We start from the raw sequence: 15,723 nt of genomic DNA on the forward strand, positions 1-15,723 counted from the left end.
TTTGCCTACAAAAATGCTTTTTCATATTTAATAGTGACTGTTTTAAATGAAAAGGTGATAGGGCATACTATGTACTGCAACACTATATATCCAAATGTTCATAGCGAATCATTGAGGTCCCAGCAGTCTAAGTGTTAAGACCACAGTGCATGGCAAGTGTCTGTTTAATTACATCACTACCAATCATTGTCAATTACCATACATGTATGTGGTGTAAGGCCAGGCTTACTATGTGCAGGATTGGGTCATAGGGTGTCTTAAGGATTGTCAGTTCATAATGATCGGAGGGTGATTGTTCAACACAGTTTGAAACCTGTTGAGATGTGCTACACTTATGACTGGTGAATGTGGTTCCATCAACATTTGATTAAGCTATCTTGCTCAGTTGCAGGAATTATGATCTCTGCCTTTGCAAATAATGCATCATTAAGTGAGAAGAGTATTTAATCACATGAAACAATGGAAATACTTCGCATAAGCTCTCAACAGCAGTGTTGGGGTTGATGGATTTTATCTCGAAGAGAAGAAGAGATTCACATGCATGCACCGTATTTAGTTTTAAAAATGGGTGCAATATGGTTACAGTTTTGCATGTTTCTAGGATAGTTCATTGAGGTTTGTTAAAGGTTACGTTTAGTATTATTTTGTCTAGTGTGATACATTTTAGATTTGCACACATGAAGCAATATATTGAAGATTGTGTGAACATAATATGGGAACACATTGAGCAACTTAGCACTATGAGATTTAAAGCACAGATCTAGTAGTTTTGAACACTGAAGCATAACAATACAATTCACACATGCTTGCTCGGGAGAGTGGATGGCCAAGGAATTGGCAGAGGAACAGTTGTGACAACATGGAAGCGGCTATTTGGATCTGAAATAAAATGAATAGCATGGGCACAGGGTTTGGGCTTGGAAATTGTCCAGCGAGTGGCCAAAGATGCATCTGCCACCTGGCAGTGTCAATCTAGGGTTAGTGGCTGAAACTGTAAAAGGGTGACTGGGAGCAGAGATGACCGCAGGCCTATGAGAAAGTCAAATAGATTAGCAGGAAAAAGATTCCTTCCAGTGGGACCAGAGGCCTGATGGATTGAAATGGTTGCTTCATAATGAAAGGGCATGAGAAGACACCAAGAATAAATATTCAGGGTGTCTAAGTGTTTGGAAAATAGAAGTTAGTGTCTGATCAAAGGAGCCTTTTTGTTAGCTCTCAATAGCCTTATAAAGTGTCCCTACATAAATCATGTGCTTCAGATTTAGCCCTGCTCGTCTGTGACCAAGTGGAAATGGTACTAAGACTGTATTGTATGTCCATGTTAGGGTTGTGTGGCTTGCAGAAAGAAACCCAAGAATAGGGTTTGGCTTGAATTTGCAATGTTATGAAAATGGTATATCTAAGTGGCTGGTGCCACAGTGAAGGCAGCCAATGTGATTGTGGGGATTTCCTTGTATAGGGCCAAACCATTTGTATTTTGGGTGATGACTTTGTAAGGGAACATTAGGGGGATGTGCAGGTGTGTTAACTGTTCTGGACATGTATATATACTGTATCTGTTATGTGGTTCAAGAAGACTCAGGTTAGTTCAATATCCAAGGATGTCTAACCTCTCTCCCAGCAGCTGTTGTGAAATAAACTTGGTTTAATGACAATGTGCATTTATTTCTTGAGAGGGGGGCTATTTTAGAGTGCAAAGAGCCAAGGTCAGCCCTTACAGCAGCAACAGTGTTGCAATGATTGTGTGTGCAGTAGGTGTGTGGTGTGTGCATGTGTGGGTTATCCTTGTTGATTGCGTGTGTATGTGGGTTGTGAGACGGCTTGCTAGGCTCTGGGTCCTGGTGCTGATAACGGCTATATCAGTTGTTTCTACTCTATGGGAGAAGGCTCCAGATGCTGCTTATATCTGAAAATATAGTAGCTTGATGATTGGAGTAGGATGAGGAATAGCAGGAATGTGTGTTGGGGTGAAGAGCTAAGTGTGCTTCTGTGGAAGGGTGGGGTATGTCAGCTGGGAGGGGAACCATGGTGAGATAACATTGTGTGTGGGAACGTGGAGGTAAGTGGGTAGTGGGCCTGTCATTATATTATTTGGTGCTTGAGGGAACTGGGTCACTGTGTTCAAGTGATAAGTCAAGTTAGTTTAAGGGTGTCATGGAAGATTGGAAGAGGGCAGGTCATGTGTGTCAAGGGTGCATATGGGATGTGGAGCTACGGTGTCGGTATCTAGGTGATTTCTCTTGGGTGAGAATGAGATTACTGGTTGAAGGTGTGGTGATTGTCAGATGAGCCTCAGGAAATGCCCAGATTCCCTATAGGAAATTCTACGTCTTTGTGTCTTTTCAGTTGGTAGTTGGTTAACAAAGGTTAAAGAGTCTGGAGAGATTTGGGAGGTGATCAGCTGGTATGGGAGAAAATAGATGGCTAGGTGAGGTTTGGGTGTGACAGCATTGGGAATCTTATGAGGGTAGTGGATGAAGGAGGTGAGGTTAAGTCAAGTGGGTTGGATTGGTGAGGGAATATAGGGCTGGCAGGTAAATTAGGCTTGTTTACAGTGATCTGATCAGTGTCCAGGGAAAGTGGGTTGGCTGCAAGGTGGTGGAAATCTGAAGGGCGTAGAGGTGTGTAAGTGAGCATGTGCAGGTGGGGTAGAGGAGAAGTGAAGTAAGGAGCTAGGACGTTGTGTAATACAGTGGGGTTGTGTGAGAGGGTTGTTACAAGGTAGAAAGACAGATGGGGTTGATAGAGGGGGCAGAGTGTGTGGGACAATTTCGAAGTTGGTGGGGCGCTTGACTGGAGGTGGGCAGTGGGGAATGGAGAAGAATGATGGATAGGTGCTGGTGTGTTGGAGCAGGCTGATTGGGAAGTGGAGAGATGGGGTGATGTGTAGGTGAATTATTCTGTGAAATTACATTGTGCATGTGTTGCAGGACAGGGTTTAATGGGTTGTATGATTTTACCAGGAAAGTGGGGATTCTTTGCAATAGGTAGGTTATATGATGCAATTTTCGTTAAACGTTTTGGATTACAAATCAATTAACATGCTTGTCTCCTGCACATGCCCAGATGAAAATGCTTGAGCTTGGAGAGGAATGATGATGTCTTTTTGACAAATTAAGCTTCTTTCTGAAAAACGTGAGCCTTTGGTAGAGCACATCCCATGTGTTAAGGGTCAATTCAATTGATTTATCTAGATTGTAGGGTTTCTGTTGGCCCCTGCTGTCTCTTCATAAGTAAGACATGGCCAAACGTGTACTAGGACTAACATTTTGGAAAAACGGCATTACCTCACTGGTTGGAAGACCATCAACAACAGCATCATATGGTTGCTAGCGTCTTCCTTCTCTAGAGACGATTCTGTCAGGCTCCCCAGATTGGATGCAAAATTATCCAAGCAGTGAAAAAAGAACACACTGATAAACCTTTCAACTACCCTGACCCCTCGGGATCCTAGTACAGGAAGGGGAGAGGTGCCACCAGGCAGAGGTACATAATGGACCTCTTCCTTGTAAAGCGGACCTTAGATGGTTATGCAGCAGCGTCTGACTTATGGGACACTAGAAAAGAGGTACCACCAACCCATCTATCAACCTCTCATCTCCCTGGACATGGGTTACCTAGCAGATGTTAACTCTGAGTAGGTTACAAGCAGCACTTTCTTTGAGCATGACCCTGGTACCTCACAGGGAATTTCGGATGAGGTCCTGTTCTGCGTGGTGGCAGGAACAAGTTAACCCGTTTTTCCTCACAGGTACTCATTGCTTTAGTTGAAATCTTTGCCAACTGGTGACCCTTTTGTCAAAGCATCCTCTTCAGTGAAAAAGGAGAAGGTTGCCTGATCCTTCACAGGTGTCAGTTGGAACAAGTACAGAACAGCGACTCCTATTTTTTGGATTGCTCAAGGGTGAAAGGGAAACTCTTCAGGGTTTCTTTTTGAGCATGGGCCATCCCTCTTGTATCCTAGAAGCGTGAGGTGTAAGCAAGTACAGCTGGATGGAGACCTGAGGAAGACACTATTCCCAGGCATCCGCTTGCGAATATTAAAATAGTTGCCACGTTGTCGCATTGCTCTTCCGGCGTCGTCCTGTGGGGAATGATTCGCACACACTGGGAAATTCTGAGCTACAGAGTGCTTGGCTTTCATTAGGTGGCTCATTCAGTCTGACTTCAGTGCCCCTCCCGGAAATCTTTCATGGGTTTGCTTGTCACTGGAAGGAGGTTTAACACCAGACCTTACCATAGTTCTGAAACTGCAGCACCACTACCCATACCTCAAGAGCCAGAATGGTTGCCAAGTCCTCCGAGAGAGGAGCCTAATGGCACATGGAGGTGTTGGTGAGGGTGCAGGGAGGGACCTGAATTGATGAAGAGCTCTGCATTACTTTATGTTTCCATCATAGAGTGTTGTCGAAGCTTCCCTGCAAGGTTTGCAGTTGTGTAATTTTGGATTTATGAAGGTCTGGAGGGGGATTCTGAAATCCGCCTCTCAAAGGAAGTGGATTTATTTTAGCATCTTATGTTAGTCAGGGATTTTTGCAAGATGAACACAATTTTAGGATAGCTCTAAGGCCCCACTTGTACAGGGATATGAAACTAGTTCCCTTGTTTTTATGCACGTGGAAATCCCCTCGGGCATGCACGTGAGGACAGGAGTAAATCGTGCCAAAAGATAAACTGAGACCCCAATAAACGTCTCATAATATTTCAGAAACACATCTTCATTCAGAATGCCACAGACCAAAAATTAACATTGCACATTTTGGACATAGATTACAATGACTTAATTGTCTTTGAAGTGTTGTTTTCCCTGGATGTCCCTTGGGAGCACAGTATGGCACAGCACCTGCTGCGATGGCAGGCATGACATCCATAACGTTACATTACCAGATACTATTTCAGATAAGTAGCTGGATGCTCCAAGTCAAGTGCCATTACCTATATATTCAGTGGCCAACCCCACTGTATATATACAGGAACAGAGGGAATTCAACACATAAGAAAAGGCAAACATGTTTATGTACCCTCTTATTTATGTAAGTGCTTCAGTTTAATCTAAGCCAATAAAGCAACTATATACACGTTGTCAACAAAACTCCTTTTTTGGGATGAATGAAGGCTTGCACACAGTCCCCTAAAGCAACCTTCCCACAACCTAAATTAGTTGCGATCCGTATGTTGAGATGAGAACGTCAAGCAACCTCGCAGCTGCAGACTGTGGTGGAAATAAATGTAAGGCCAGGCCTAAAAAATGTGCACACTTTGAAATACCATAGAGCTTCACTGAGTGTGTGGGGGATCATTGTGTGAACTGTTGCCAAGAGCTCCTCGCTCTGGGCCCTTCCACTCCTGTGCCACAGTGCTGTGGAGCTCCGCTGAGAGCATGAGTCGGCAGGTGGGAGGTGGCTTGGAAGAAGTGCCTACCACCTTCTCTTCTCCACAGTTTATCCAGTCTCAGGTCACACTTCCTAGAAGTTGGAGACGGATTAGCAGTGAGTGGCTCTTTGCAACCTCCTTTACTCTTACTGTCTGCACCAGCTGGATCACTGATTGAGGTTTCCTGACTCACTTGTTGCTCCTCTCAGCACAGCAGGTTTGACGCAGGGACCTAGCATCAGCTAGCTGGGCATCTGGCAGAAGTCTCGTAGACCTGGTTCTCAAAGCTGGGACTTTCCCCACAGCAGCATCTCTCATCACAAAATCAGAAACAGCCAAGACACCCAGCACGCTACTTTAAGCTCCTACGATAGACAGAGGGAAGATGTTCCATTCTGTTGCAGAACTGTGCGGGTACCATGTCCACTGTGGCCAGGGATTGCATAGGGATTGTTGAATATATTACTCCCTCATTACCTTGCTTCTAGTCCCCAGCAAGGAGGATGTGAGCACAGTTTATACAGTTTATACAACGATTTCTATATTTCACTATAACTGTTCACCATTGCTTTGTTCACTTGTTGGAGGTTTGTACATACATATCAAGCAATTGTGACCTCTCCACAGGGAGCCCACAGCCAAGGGGAGGCAGAGGGCCCAGTCATTTTGAATACACAATGTAACTATTGTTCACACATGTACTCCCAGTGTAACAGAGTCACCTCTTCATGAGAAATGTCTATATGATTACAGACTTTGATTTCAGCCGTGGTTGCTCAGTGCCACCCATTGTGTGATTGTTCCTTTGGATTTTGTTACTAGTGTCACTATAAATTTAATCCGTGGTTGTCTCTTCTTTTTGGTGGTGGTGGGGGCAGGTTCATCTGCCGGCCCGGCATTCCAGTGAAGGACGTAAAGAACCAGCAAGAGTAGAAAAGGAAGATGAAAAGAGAGGAAAAGCAGAGGATGAGGCAGCGGTAACCGTGCCAAAAAGGGCACAGCCAGCCCGAATCAGGATTTTTGAAGGAGGGTAAGCCAGTTGTACGAATATCACAGTGAAACGTCACACATATAGCTTGTAGCTCCGAAGGTAAAGCACACACAGCAGGCAATGTTGATTGGCTAACGACATGAGTTTGATGACCTAGCCTCTGTATTTAACAGTTCGCTTTTATTCTGTTAACCATGAAATTCCAAAATGTTGCTGCCTCTTGTTCGTCTTTGACAGCATTCAATATTGATATATATGTTGCAAATTGCATTTGTTATCTTCAATATATCAGGTTTGAGGTTCTTGTTTCAGCAAATTGTTGATTCAATGTTAAGCCATGCTGCTGTTACCTACAAGTGCCACTGCAAATTGCTGGGAGAGTTTTGGGTCATTCACTAAATAAAAATGCACCATTTTGCTGTTAAGTTAGATGGTTACTCTTTCTGGGTGTAAATAGCCTGAGTGTAACAGTTATCAGTCTCACTTCACCCCTGTTAATATCTTGTTAACACGTGTTTGAACACCATCTTTCATGCTTTGGACTATGTAAATAACTTGATCTATTTTGCAACTTTTTCGAACATGCATTAAACAAAGAAACATCCCCTGATCTAATAACCTTTACCATGACAACTCCATCCCAAAATTCTGGGACTAGAAACAGGCTGTTCTTGATCTGAATTTTCAGTTTTATTTCAAATAATCAATCACAATTGAAGGTGGTCCCCTAACTTTTCGCTGTGGATGTCACCCACAATATTCCCTACAAATACTGTCAGTTTGTCTCCAGAAAAGAAAACACCACAATATTGTCTCATTATTTAGATTGACGATCCAGACAAGAATCCATTATAAAGCCAAATCTAACAAACATGCAACCTTTATCAAAATAAACATTCAGACCATCACTATTTGTCATCTTCTAATTTTAATAAAAACTCAAAATTTGTCTCTAACACAATCAACAAGTGTTGGCATCAGAGAAAAAGCTATATTGGATTCACAAATAATGTTGCAATTCTACTGATAATTCTGCTCTAAATGTAGACAACTGCGAATTCCTAGTTTGGGCATGTATTTACAATGCAGATTGTGGTATGTTGGGATATTTATTCTACAGGCTTGGGTTTTGGATATTAGCTTTTATATTTGATTAACACAAAGGGTCTCATTACGATTTTGGCGGTAGCCATGGCGCTATTGGCGGCATGGCTGCTGCCAAAATCGGGTCCGGGTCCGGGTTCCCAGAATGGGGAATTACCGGGCCATTCTGAGTTGGGAGGGCCCGGTAATTCCTCACTCCAGGAACCCGGCCCCGGACCTTACCCATTCCCATTTCAGCCCCCGTAGGGCTGAATGGGAATGGGGGAGGGAGCTAACAACGGGCCAATTACGACAGGCCCCTTGTTAGCTCCCTCTTCCCCTCGCGGGACCCGCTCTGCACGTCTGGTAAAACCAGACGTGCAGAGCGGGTCCTGCGAGGGGACCTCGTAATGTGGCGGAATGGTGTTAACGGGTCGGCATCCTTTTGCGGCACCCGTTAACCCATTCCGCCACTATCGTAATGAGGCCCAATGTGTAGGTTAATTTAAAATGTCATGCAAGCATAAGATTATAACTTTAAAATAAAACAGGAATAAACACTCAATTTCTACATGGAATTAGAGGTAATCTTAACGCAGAGTCCTTTCTTTTTTGAACAATATTATTTCAAGAAATTATGTGGTTTATTTATTTTTTTCCTGGGAATAAAATGGACAAACCGATCACCTTCCTATTGCACTTTAAGAGGTGTAGCTCCACTTTCTCTTTTTACATAAACTATTTTCCACAGGTCCAAATATCAAACAATTTGTGCAAATATGTTAAACCTTGCACCCCATGGCACAAATCGAGGCATACATCATACCTCTGAAAACTTGTGAATACATTTATTTTGCTACTATCTGAAAATATTATGCACCCTGCGCAATCCTGAATTGTTGGGCATACTATTTTAAATATGCCTCCGCCAATCTTCCCTCACAGCCCCATCCCCATTCAGTGGCCTAGCTGGTAAAGCATCCCCCAAAAAAGAATTTCAATTGCTATCCGGGTTTAACTAATTTTTGGAAAATATCTCTAAATGCACATCGGTTTATTGTACTCACATTTGTTTTGTTTTCTAAAGGCACAAGGTCGGTAAGTAAATCAACTGCTCAAGGCAACTTCACCAAGTTATCTCTTCTCCCAGTATGTCCCCTACCTTCAGGATCCCTCCTAGTCGCTCTAGTTCTGTCTTGGGGAAGGCTTCTGCATCAAGCGCCCCTTGGAAAAGTCCTTCTTAAGTCCTCCTTAATGGGGATTTCCAGCAGCCACATCCAAGGTACAACTCCACTCAGTACTTCTCCAGTTGGACAAGCGCCCTTCGGCTGCAGATTTCCCAAAGACACTCCCCATTTTCTGTGTGTTTGGCCTTACATAATTGATAAAGTTAGCCCATGCATCATCATTTGATGCAGTGCTTTCTCATTGGACAGAGCCTCAGATACTGACACGTCCAATTGCGCTTCCCTTTATTTTGACTGTCCAATTTATTTTGCAATGTGACAATGGGGCGTTTTCCCCCACCCATCTAGAGTTATGATCAATTTGGAATGGAATCCATTCTTCTCTCGTAATTTCTGATATGGAATTGTACCATTATTGAGGCCTTTATATTTGAAAGCTCAAGAAAAGTGTGCATATGCAGACATTGTGCATGTAACGTGTATTATGAACAAGATATTGACATATGCACATTTAAGAATTCACACATGTTATGTATGACATATTGTTCAGTACATAAGACTAAATGAGTGTCCATGAATGAGCATACGAAAACATGAAACATTGTACTCTGCGAACAGAAAGATCCAGAAAGCGACATTTGGCTGGGTGTACTTGACGTACCATAATATATTTTATTTTCAACATGGATTTTTATTTGCATATGATTAGAAATACTCATCATTGTTCACTGTTGTCTTAGCACACTAGCGTTCACCTTATTTCAATTAAACCCAGATAGAGAAATCAAGAAATTAAAATATTCTGTAAGATATGATATATGGCATTAATAACGCACGTATATACAAGTGTTTCAGAGAAAACCTTATTACGATTGTCCTCTTTTCAATGGTCCCGGCATAGGAATTTGAAATTATTATGAGCTTTATCTGAGAATCTACCGTCGAAATGTCCTTAAAAACCAACAGCTGCAAGCCTTAGTGTTGACAGGGTGGTATTTAAAGAGCACTTGAGACTCAAGTTAAAGTTCAAAACCTTCATTGTATTGAAAAGAGGGGTTGGTTGGAGGCATATATGGTCTGAGAAAATCAAACCAGTTCGCCAGAGTATTGCAGAATAACAAATAGTTTTTTTTTGGTTTGGTGGTACACTGGACCTTTTTTCTTAGTCCAAGACTATTAGTCTAGAAAAGTTCTTAATTTCCCTAAATGCAAAATCCCTAGCTCCAAAACAGCTCCTGCGGTAGAGTATCCAGTGCCTAGATTTGGTTTATTCCTGGTTGCTTCTTGATTCCGACATTGTTACTTCTCTGGCTAGGGGTTGACATCCCAGACTCCTGAAGGTACCTGCATCACAAGGCTTATCCTCCAGTAAATCAGATGCTGTATGCTAGCCAAAGCATGCGCTATCTGGAGCCAGTGAGTGTGGTACCCTTGCATTCATAGATGACTGGAGTCAGTATGCCTCTCAATTCCTTCTCTTCTGTCTATTTGTCTCTTTCTTTTTACAGTGCTTTACTGATTTAGTGATGTATGGCTCTGTCCAGGCCCTTTTGAATGGCTAGAGCTGACAGTGTTCTATTCATTTGTATTTATTGATTTATTTGTTTATACTGCTCTGTTCACCCGCAGGCATCAGGCTGCAACAAGAAGACGCAAACCACATAATGAACACTAACATGGGGACAGGACAGTTGAATAGCAGGGTGACTAGGAGCTTAGTGAGGAATTGTGACGGAGACCAATTCTATTTAAAGAGGTGGGTTTTCAGTTTTTTCTAAAACTCAGGAGGTTGGTTTCCAATCTCAGATCTACAGGTAGACTATTCCATTTGACGCTTCAGATATGGGGAAAGCCTTACCCAGCCCGTTGGATCTCTTGTGGGAGGCTACAATGATTTGGCCCATAGATTCCGATCTTAATGTGCAGCCTGGTACATATCTGGAGATTTTGGATTTGAGATAGGCCAGTGATCTGCCATAAAGGCATGTATGGACCAGCGTCATGGCCTTGAATGAGGCCCTGTCCTCCACCTTGAGCCTATGGCGCTTCCTTCTGGCGTTACTGATGTGATCCGTCTTGGATTTCTGCTTAACGATCCTGATGGTATTATTTTAAATGAGTTGGAATTTTGTGATGCACTGTTTGTTTGCATCCAGCATTAGTGCATTTCCATAGTCTGGTTCTTTCCTTTCCCCAAACGTTTTCTTAAATCTCTGTAACAATCCTTTCCTCTTTGCCTAATTTTGAGATTCCTCAAACATGTGCCATCTGTGTCTATAACTGCGGGTAGAGCACCCCCAACACCTTTGAATTGGTCATTTGTATTGTGAGCAGTATCCCCTTAGTGAGTTTAGAAACACTTTTGGGCCTGGTGCGCATGGTTCACAGTCTCATCCTTGATATTTTGCGTGAGGGAATCGCATACTTTTTCTGCCTTGTGCAGGAGCAACACAGAAGGAGGACCATTGATGCATTCTAATGTGGGTTTGCAAGGTCTAACCTTCTTAAGCAGAGTTGCCTGAGGGTTGAGATGTATTTCTGGTGTGGTGACACTTGCCATCATTCCACTGGGGCTTTGGGAAACAGAGACCTGTGGTACTCCTGTGGGTATAATACTGTATCTTGATGGGAGTGGTGAGCCTGTGGGATCCCATACCATCCAACCTCTGAGAGGTGCATAGGGTAGCGGCTGGACCAACCCAGTTCCTAGTTCTACCCTTCACACAACAATATGGGGAGTTCCTGTGACTCACCACAGAGGGCTCTGATGGCTGTATGAAGTGTGATGCACATTATGTAGGATTTACCAGAAGCAGGGTAGACCGGGTTCTGGCCCTGCTTCCCATCCAGCACCTAACAATGCACATCCTTAGACATTGTCCTTATTTTTATCTGCTGTATGATTAAGGCATGTATGATTAGGGCATGTGACCAGGGTGCTGATCCTCTAAATAATGAACAGCAAAAAGCAATGGATTAACATCTTTCAGTAAATAATGGTTATTTCTGTGAGCTGCTTGCAATGTATGTATGTATGGCATTTATATAGAGTGTACTTAGCTCGGTAAGAACTACATCCCCCATATATTGGCCCATCACCACTTTTTGGTGCTTATAGTGAGTCTTCCTAAGTGAGCAAAGCTATGCCGCAACATTGATGCCTTGCTTGCTATACCAGGAGAATGCAGCAGCAACTCACCGATGAGGCCTAGCAAGGTTAAAACGTGTTTGGTGTTGCTTGTGATTCTGTGTAGAAAGAGCATGAAATTTAAGCTAGGTTGCTTCTATTGGTGGGTGACAGGACCAGCACTGCTTTGCATATGGTTGGTTCCCTTCATTAACGTTGAAGACAGGCAAAGGAAAAGGCTAGAATGGAAGCTTCCAAGAGGAATCCCAGGTGATTCTGAATAATTCACAGATGACCATCAATTATTTTTTGGTGTTTGTTGTGAGTCTGCCTGATTAGGGAGTGATGCGCTCAGACTGCGATCAAATAACACCTCTGACACGAGGCTAAAACATGTTTGGATTGCTCGTGTTCTCACCAGGAGAGGACATGGCTTAGCAATTTGGGCTAGACAACTCCATCTAGTGTTAGGGTGAACAAGTATTGACATATGGTTCTGCCCCATCTTTCATTGTGGAATGGAATGTGCTCAGTGTAATTGCTAGTGATTATTATAAATTCCCATCTTTCCATGTATCGCTATGTTGTATTATTAGTATGAACCCTGTAAAAATGAAGGGGTCGATATAACTAATTTGCAGTTGAAATGATTGCAACTATTAAAAAAATATGAAATAAAACTGAAGATCGTAAAAGTAAGTTTGGTTCAAGCCTTGGTTTTGTCCCAAATCGATTGAAGAAATTCCTTATTCATTGGTTTTTCAAGCTGAATGCTAAGGCCACTAAAAGTAGGTTTTCGTTCTGCAGCAAAACACACTACAGAAAATATTTCTTTCTCCCATATTGAAATAGTTACACTAGCATCTGATGCAAAAACCTATTCTTTTTGACCTAGGATGCCTTTTTTTTTTTTTTTGGAAAGTTGTACGGTTAGGCCATATGTCTTATTTAGCATCCAGACTAAATTTTCCAGGTTGAAGCTTGTGCTTTCTTAATCGAGAGACATTTGTTTTGGAAATTCACTAAATAAGAAAATGTCAGATGCAGAACGTCTTTTTCCTGCGCAGCTCCAACTTTTTGCAATAGTCTTCCTGTTGCCTTATGGACCGTTCTTCCTTTGAGACTCCTTAAAAATATGCGTGTTTCCTATAAGATTAATTGAGTGTAGCACTATCTTCATTTGCCTTAGGTAGGATGATGTGTCTTGAAACTATCCTCTTGCAGTGGCCTACGTGGAACTCAGGAGATTTCCTGGTGGGCCTCTTTTGTCTGGGTATCCTGGTTTTCTGTTAAATGTTCTTGTAAGAGACCCCCCACCCCCCCAACCCGTACATAGAGGTGTTGTGCTTTCTCTCATGATTAAATTTGGGGCCACTTTGAAAAACTTTTCGACTGCCACTTTTGGTTCCCAATCCACCCCTTTACTCTTGCAATAGTGTTTTAAGTTTATTACCTGCTTAGTTACCATGATATTGTGGAAATGTTTGAAAGAGGGAAATGTTATTGTAAAGGCATTTTTTTGGTGGAAGTGACAGGTCTGTGGGCCTCATTACAAAGTTGCCGGTCTGGAAACCAAGGTGCCAGTAAGATCACCGGCACCCTTGTTTCCAGACCAGCTAACTCTGTTTTTGCTTGCTGCGGCTGCTGTGCGCAACGGATCTGACCCTGTCGGCACAGCAGCCACGATAGGCAAACACTTCACTGAAGCGCCTGGGACTCAATGGGAATGAGGATTTACATTTTGCCGGTGCCTATTTTCCCGGCCGCAGGAGTTGTAATCTCCCGGTGGCACCACAAAGTCAGGCGCCAGTAAAATTTTACGAGTCTGGCGGCAACTTGCAGTAGCACCAGCAGCGTTACTGCCTGGCCCGTAATGAGGCACTATGTGTGTTGTTTCATGAAATTCTTTAATATTGTTCAGTGCTCCGACAACAAATCTTGGTATGGTACACCCACTATAAATGTTGTAAATAGATAAAAACAAGTGAGATAAAAGAGGTAAAAACAAAATTGCATAAAATAAACAACTCTGTGTAAATAGGCACGTTTATATATTGTTTTCTCCTGTGGGGGAGAAAATTGGGTGTGTAGTCTCTCAAACTAGTGACTACTCACGTGTCTTCTGCCTTGGTCCACACAACAAACCAGTTCTGGTCTGGTCCCTAGGAGCCCATATTCTATGATTTTGAATGCAAAGGCTTGTTTTTGAGGTGTGGCGGGCACTTGCGTTACACTGATGCAGATCGTTTTGGTGAGGTCGTGTGCAGAACTGTTTTCGTTTATTGCTTTTTGGCTTTGGCTTCCAGTGCTGTCTTTGCCACCTTTGAGGGCAAGCTATTCCACTGCTACATTAGTGACTGCTACTAATATATGGAAAAAGCACCAACATGAGAGAACACTTTGGTTTTCTTTACGTCCTACCTTCTGCCAAACACTACACAAAGCAGCCGTATTGTCCATTTTCCAATGGCCTCTTCACAAAACCACTGTAGCTGATGTTTGGCAAAAGATGATCTCCTCACCACAGCCACTCAGGGGAAAATACGTGTAAAAAATGTCAAACGCACCAACTCATTGTATAAGAGAAAAAAAGGCCACTGTTAACTCACCTGTAAGAAACTCACTACAAAACCACGCAGTTTAAATGCAAGAGACTTGAGAATGCCATCGGTAAGTATGCCCGACGTTTGATGAAACGTTACACAGTAAGGACATACATTTTAAAAAAAAAACTGCAGCCTTGTGTTTAGTTTTAGATTTCTTTTATGTTAAGCTATTTGTAAAAAGTAAACAACATTGTGTATTTGTATCCTTGTCTTTGTGGGTGTGTGCACTTGGTGTATAATTGTTAGCTGAGTCCGCTGTTAGGCACTATGATTATTGTAGGAAGTTTGCATATTTACAATATTTTAATGATATTCTTATCACCAATATAGGTATCACAAATCGCCCTACACTTGCATATCATTACTTCCTTCTGAACGCCAAACGCTTTAACATATATACTTTCCAATGCAGACAAGCTAAAGCTATTGTCTTTGCCAGTGCTTGTTTGGAAATGTTTTGCAGTCTTTCCTCTGAAAGGTGTTACCTCCGTGGTGAGGATCCGTGGAGATGTAATGCTATTAGTTATGAAATGTGTTCATAGTGCGTCAATTGTTGGGATCTAATGCACAGGTGTGATTAGACATATGCCTTTAGAAAACTTCTTGACAGAGCATTCCACACTGTGCATGGGATTTTGGCTTAGTGCTTGGGAGAACCTTTACACATTGCTGACGTTGCTCCATCTACCTAGTGCACTTGCTGTCTGCCCATCCCAGTCTTTGTGGTAACACTTCAATGGATTATTTTTACCCACAGAAACGTTTAGAAGCTCCACCAGGGAATCGTGGATATTACATGCTACCATAATGGCACATCTTTCTAATAGCTTACACCTGGCAGCCATTTTAAAGAATACTCCATTGGGGTCCAAGTGACATGATCACAGTGAGGGATATGCACCTTCTGAGTATTGCTGTAGTGTGAGTTAGATGCTGATTGTCACTCCCCTATGCTTCCCACGAGCATAATATTACAGAAGACTAGCTGCATCACACCGAGATGTTTTAAGAACTATACGGCAATGGGAACACAGCATGTCAATGAGGAACCTGCTTGGAGAAAGGGAACCTTTTCTAAGCTAAAGAAAAAGGAGCATAGCTATAATCTATTCGCCTTTGCTATGGCGGATATGTATTAACTCTACTGGATATGAGACAATAAAACTATCTTAGTGAATTGATTAGTTACTGTGGAGTAACCCTGCAAAAAAAGGGCCTTGAACATAGAATTTCAATTGAAAACATCTTTTTTTCTTTGTAACAGAGTTGTATGGTCAAGACCTCCACTTTCTGATGGATTCCTTCCTCCCATGGATTCCTCATTTATGATAGCCTATCAGCAGCGCAACTGAACTT

General features: G+C 42.5%; 1 protein-coding gene across 1 annotated transcript in view; it reads left to right on the forward strand.

The window, feature by feature from the left end:
* HIVEP3 (HIVEP zinc finger 3) overlaps positions 1–15,723 on the forward strand; it is a 791,497-nt gene that overhangs the window by 514,128 nt on the left and 261,646 nt on the right. The window contains exon 5 of the mRNA XM_069623046.1: positions 6,252–6,403. Within this exon, the coding sequence (XP_069479147.1) occupies positions 6,252–6,403 (152 nt within the window). The remainder of the gene's footprint in view (positions 1–6,251; positions 6,404–15,723) is intronic.

Source organism: Ambystoma mexicanum, chromosome 11, assembly GCF_040938575.1.
Source record: "Ambystoma mexicanum isolate Mex_15411 chromosome 11, UKY_AmexF1_1, whole genome shotgun sequence".
NCBI lineage: Eukaryota > Metazoa > Chordata > Amphibia > Caudata > Ambystomatidae > Ambystoma > Ambystoma mexicanum.